Source organism: Dioscorea cayenensis, chromosome 2, assembly GCF_009730915.1.
Source record: "Dioscorea cayenensis subsp. rotundata cultivar TDr96_F1 chromosome 2, TDr96_F1_v2_PseudoChromosome.rev07_lg8_w22 25.fasta, whole genome shotgun sequence".
NCBI classification, from domain to species: Eukaryota; Viridiplantae; Streptophyta; class Magnoliopsida; order Dioscoreales; family Dioscoreaceae; genus Dioscorea; species Dioscorea cayenensis.
In genome coordinates this window covers 14,557,753-14,564,024 of record NC_052472.1, presented here as the reverse complement: position 1 = coordinate 14,564,024, position 6,272 = coordinate 14,557,753, and the positions used below count along the sequence as shown (strand labels likewise).

General features: G+C 32.5%; 1 protein-coding gene across 1 annotated transcript in view; it reads left to right on the top strand.

The window, feature by feature from the left end:
- The first annotated feature begins 2,919 nt into the window (after positions 1-2,919).
- LOC120272854 (disease resistance protein At4g27190-like) overlaps positions 2,920-6,272 on the top strand; it is an 11,963-nt gene continuing 8,610 nt past the window's right edge. Inside the window, exons 1-3 of the mRNA XM_039279587.1 lie at positions 2,920-3,198; positions 3,359-3,604; positions 4,240-6,270. Of these exons, the coding sequence (XP_039135521.1) occupies positions 4,275-6,270 (1,996 nt within the window). The 5' untranslated portion in view covers positions 2,920-3,198; positions 3,359-3,604; positions 4,240-4,274. The remainder of the gene's footprint in view (positions 3,199-3,358; positions 3,605-4,239; positions 6,271-6,272) is intronic.

The following is a 6,272-nucleotide window of genomic DNA, read 5'->3' as shown; positions in this document are numbered from 1 at the left end:
CTTATTCTATCCACAAGAATCTTCATCCAACCTCATAGGCTTTGCTGATGCTGGGCATATGTCTGATCCTTACATATTTTCTTACAATGGTACAGCTATCTCATGGCATTCCACAAAACATACTCTTACAGCTACTTCATCAAATCATGCTGAAATTCTAGCTCTCCATGAAGCAAGTCATGAATGGCAATAGTTACGATCTATGATTGGGCATATACAGTCATCATGCAAATTACCATCAGTAACAACAAATGCTACAGATGAATTTTATGAAGACAACTGGTGCATTTGTATTTCTCAGATACAAGGAGTTACGTAAAAGGTGATAGAACAAAGCATATATTACCAAAATTTTTTTACCCCCATGATCTACAGAAAGAAGGCGTCATAAAAGTTCAAAAGATTCGATCTCAAGCTGGATCTATTCACAAAAATCACTTCCCAAATGCACTCACCAAAAACTTATTCACAAAATCGGGATGAGAAGACTTAAGGATATAAGTACTTCTAATATAAGTTAAAGGCTATTTATTTGAGGGGGAGACTGTACTCTTTTTCCCTTCGCCAAGGTTTTTATCCTAATGGGTTTTTCCTAGGCAAGGTTTTTAATGAGGCGAGAACCCTAAATATACCAAGGATAGTGTACTCTTTTTTCCTTAAGCTAAGTTTTTATCCCACTAGGTTTTTCCTAGCAAGGTTTTAACGAGGCATATCCTTTGGTCGCAGTCATCCAAGGGGGAGTGTTATAAATATATATTATAATGAATGCCTCATGTAGGGAAATCATCAGTAGCAGAGGTGACATCTTGAAAGCGGATACATCGGTACTATTACTATTCCACCAACCAAGGTATTTTAGACCGTCTGATCAAATCAATCCTGACCGTTTGTTCAATTCTTGTAAACCTATAAGTACCCCCTCTCTCATTTGTATTTGATGAATAAGAAGAGAAGAAAAAGAGAAAGAGAAATAAAGAAGAGGTGAATTTTGAAGGGTTTTAGTAAATATTTAGTCTCTCTATTCTTATTACTCTCTTTATATTTATAATATATAGTCTTAACAATTTTTATTTATTACAATTAAGTTATAACCATAAACCTTAAAACTTTTTCATTCCAACTTCTTGATACAAATCAAACAACATAATTAACATAATGCAAATAACATAGTGTAATTTAATAAAACTATTTATTAAATATAAAAATATTTAGTATTTTTGAAAAATATTTTTACCATTAAATTTAAATAAGAAATATCTTTTATTTCACAAATTTAAATTGCAAATTACCATAATTAGGATAACATTATTTTGAGATAAGAACGATAATCACCTACATAAAAAAAATAATAATAATTAAAATAGTAAAAAAAATTTAATGTGGGGTAACCCTGATCCGAGGTTACAATAACCCTGAAGCCGGAATTACACAAGGGTAACCATTATGATTTATAATTAATTAATATAATAGGATCATGGATAGTCGCACTAATCTATTCTATCGGTTAATATTAATATATTAAATATATTATTTTCAAATAGTATATATTTTTAATATAAATGAGTTTTCAATTTAAAAAGAATAATACGCAAAAGATGATGGGTTTGCAATTAATAAACTACCTATCCACTTATTATAGAGTTTTTTCACTTACTAAACCAGCTATCCATGCATTATATTATATTTTCACTTAATATAACATGTTTGCATGTATTATATAAAGTTTTTCTTTAACATAGTACTTTTGTACATATCGACTGTAATTTTTGCTTAATATATTATGATTCTCTTTAATATTTGGTTTTTTCACTTATGTCATCTTCAATCCACAACTCCAAATTTCTACCCCAAATCCCAAGTTTGGTTATGCTATAATAAATTATACTCCAACCATAAACCTCAAATTTTTTTTTCCAAAAAAGCATATTCACAAAATATTCTTTCCATATCTTTTTTTATATTATTACTATTCAATAAAAAATACTTGAAATTAATCATTTTTAACAATAATTTCATTAAATTTTATTACAATTTAATAAATAATTAATAAAAATAAATTAAAAGAGAGCATTTTCAACAATAACCTGAAGAATAAGGAATTATGCAAAAAAAAAAAAGGGACATTTTCAACAACCACCTATTTCAACTTTGAATCCTTTTGAAAATTATTTGACAATTTAGGCGGAAGTGTTATTGATTTACCAGAATATTAGTTTTAATATAATTAGTTTTTCATTGTATTAGCTTTTATTAAGGTTATTTTTAATAAAATTTTAACTATTCTAGTTTTCATAAATTTATCATAAATTAATTTTATTAATAATTTTATTATTAATTAAGTAATTAATTGCATACAATTAATATTAGGTATATAATAACTACTTATAATTACATTAATGAATTATTAATTTTATAATTTTTAATTATAATAATTATAAAAAAATAAAAATTGATTAATAAATTAATATTTTATGTGGGATCCGAAATTTGAGGGTCAAATTGTATGTGTGGATTAAGAACCCACACCCAAATTTGATTCTAAATTCGGATTTAGGTCGTAACATTGAAAGTAACCTTTAGTATCTACCTTTCCCACTTGGATTTTTGATTATTTATTATATGGTGCTAACCTTGTATCAATGTTAAGTAACCCCAATCGCGAGTTACTAATTAATACACCACTTATTACGGAGTTTTTCACTAGCTAATAAATTACTTACCAATGCTAAGGTTATTAGAATTGAAGTAATTATTTCACAATGTACTTATTGTCACGGCCTTCCCGATAAGGTAGAACCCTTACACTTATCTTCTAGGGCACTGAAATGAGGAAATATAGTCAAAATTGTGTACTTATCTTTTTAGGTGATTATAGTTCTCATCTCAAAATAATTATTTCACAACTAACACATACATGCCTTTGTTCCTAAAACCAGTGCCAGTGAGAGGTCTAAATGTTATTTTTTGGTGGACTCTGCTTTCCAACATTCATGAAGCTTATAGGTTAAGAAAAGGTATGCTCTGAAAGTAAAGTTTGGAGAATCTCCTAAAAAGGTTATTCTTCATTGTTATGGCATCCAAGAAAGCTATGCTTTACTTAAAGAAAAGAAAATGGAAATGGGATGGTAGTTAATTATCAAGTATCGCAGACACTTTTTTTTCCCCTAAAATTCATACTGGCAGCATTCAAAATCTCAGGTATGTGCTACAGAAGTTTTAAGTTTAAATCTTTCTATCTTTTGTTCCTTTGAGCATTCATAATTTTTAGTTGAATCCATCAAGAAAAAGATATTAGGAAAATTTAATGTTCTAACAATAATTCTCATGGTTATTTTCATTCTCTTATCTTTTCAAACAGACGAGTTCATGAACGTTTTTTCAGGGCTGAAAATCAGATGAACTGGTTATGTGAGCTTCTGAAACAAAACTTGGTAGAGGGCAAGAACAGTAACACTAGTCACTTTGTGTGTTTCTTCTGAAGATACATGATTGGAGATTTTAAACCATACTCTAATAGTGGAATCCCTGAATTGCTTTTCAGGGCTGAGATCAGATGTGATGTTCATATATATATATGAGCTTTCAAGGCCAAATCTGGTAGATGGTAAGAAGATTTTTTTTTCTTCTTCTTCTTTTTTGGAAAGATTTAACTTCATTTATTTATACAACATGTGTTGTCCAATTTCTCATATACTTGAAATTGTCTCTAGATCTAGTGGTTTTATTTGGATTATCAGATGATTTCATAATTACTTATTTTTTCATGAGTGCACTGCAAAACTAAATTAACAAGTTCAACTGTTGAATCACTTCATTAACATGCTTCCTTCACAATGGAAAAACTTAACAACTGAGAAAGAAATAAATTTGAATATGTGTTAAGAGATATGTGTTTGAAGATCTTGTGAAGTCCCATTTGAAACACTGGATTTAAGGCAACTGATAAATATATATATATATATATAGCAGAAATCCATCTTATGTTTATCTTAATAATTTTTAGTTACATAGCTCCAGATTAATATGTTTTTAAGTTGTTTCTTAAATGTCATAATGATTTTCTTGTGTAAGATTTATAATGTTGAAAGGTATGTATACCTGCATTCATGTTATGTTTTAGATAATATTTCTTATTTGGTAAATATTGGTGACACAGTTTCTTTGTGTTATTTCTTTATTCCCCCTCATTTTGCCTGGTGGCCATTTCTCTTATATGGTAAATGTTTATTGTTGTCCCAGCTAATTAAAGCTGTACAAGCTCCTTAATCTATACAATGGGGATTGTGGAAGCCATCATCTCTGGGGTGTTATCATGTTTTTGCCAAACATGCCGACCATTTTGCCAACAATTGAACTATATCAGAAAAGTTAAAGAAAATGAACAAACTATGGGGAGAGAGTTGGATTCCTTGAGGAGCCAAAAAAGAGATCTTAGTGCCAAACTGAACACAGGCGAAGTGCAGCATGGAAAAAGACCGAAAGAAGAGGTAACAAATTGGTTGAAGAACTTGGAGGAGATAGAAAATGATGTGAACAGCTTAAGCTCTTTTGATGCGCATCATATGTGCTTCAAAAGATCTTGCCCAAATTACTACTCCCGTTGGAAGAGAAGCAAGAAAACAGTAAAGATACTCCACAGAGTCAAAACTCTTCAAGAGATAGGAAAGTCATTTCATCAAAGTGAAAGTATATTCATTGATTCACTACCAGAAACTTCATCCAGTTTGCCAACAACAGCCTTACATGGTAGTTCAGCTGAAAGGAAGAAAGGAGAGATTTTGCAATGCATCATGAATCCTGAGGTGAGGAAGATTGGAATATTTGGTATGGGAGGTGTTGGCAAGACAACCATCATGAGGCACATTTACAATCAGCTGAAGGAAAAGAAAGACGATTTTGCTATTGTCATGTGGGTGGATGTTTCCAGTTCTTTCAACTTGGCGAAGATACAAGAAAAAATTGCGGAAAAGTTGGGCTGTGACCTCTCTTCATCCACCGATGAAACAAGTAGAGCACTGGTGTTACATGAAGCTTTTAAAAGGAGGAGGAACTTTGTAATCTTCTTAGATGATGTGTGGGAGAGTGTTTCTCTACAAGATGTGGGCATTCCTGAAGCTGATGGATGTAATGGTTCCAAAATTGCGTGGACTACCCGTTTCGTCAATGTTTGTCATAGCATGGAGAGCCAAAGAGAAATTAAAGTAGAGTGCCTTGCCGGTGAAGAATCTTGGGCTTTGTTCAAGGAGAAAGTTGGCGGTGAGGATGTTATTATGTCGCCTGAAATTGAGCCAATTGCAAGGAAGGTAGCCTGCGAATGTGGAGGACTGCCACTGGCCTTGATCACTGTTGGGCGTGCTTTAAGGAAAGAATATCAATTGGAAGTCTGGAGGAATGCACTGCAGGAACTCAAGACATCAAGCAGTGATCAGATTGATGGCATGGGCAAAGATGTATTTGTGAGTCTCAAATTCAGTTACAAACGGTTGCGGAATGACAAGATTCGTGCATGTTTCTTATATTGTGTTCTATATCCAGAGGGCGTCTACATATTTGTTCATCACTTGATTGAGTACTGGATGGCAGAAGGATTGATCGATGAGGAGGGGAGTGTAGAGACTGAGAAAGACAGAGGGCATGCTTATCTCAAGGAACTCAAAGATGCATGCATGATAGAGAGTATCGAAGATTATAATGGATATGTGAGGATGCATGACTTGATCCGAGATCTAGCAATTAACATCACAAGGGAACAACCTCTCTTCATGGTAAAAGCTGGATTATGGCTGAAGGAGTCACCTAAGGAGGAAGAATGGGATGAAAATCTAGAGAGAGTCTCATTGACAATGAATAATATCGAAACATTTCAAGGTCAACCAAATTGTCCCCACCTATCAACTTTGTTGCTACAACATAATTCTTGTTCAGTCAGCTTCTCCGAGACATTCTTCAAGCATATGCACAACCTTCGAGTCCTCAACCTCTTTGATACTGGAATAGAATCACTTCCAGGTTCGCTTTCTGATTTGATAAACCTTCATGCACTAATCTTGGCGAAATGCCCTTGCCTTCAGTATATACCTTCACTGGCTAAACTTCAGAAACTAAGAAAATTAACCCTCTCAGGGCTCTCATCCCTAAAAGAACTACCATATGGGCTTGAAAACTTAGTAAAACTTAGACATCTGGATATTTCTAGAGGAGGGTGGGGAAGTTTTCCATCTGGAGCACTTTTAAAAAAGTCTTGTCTTGAAAATCTTTTCATGGATAGCAGT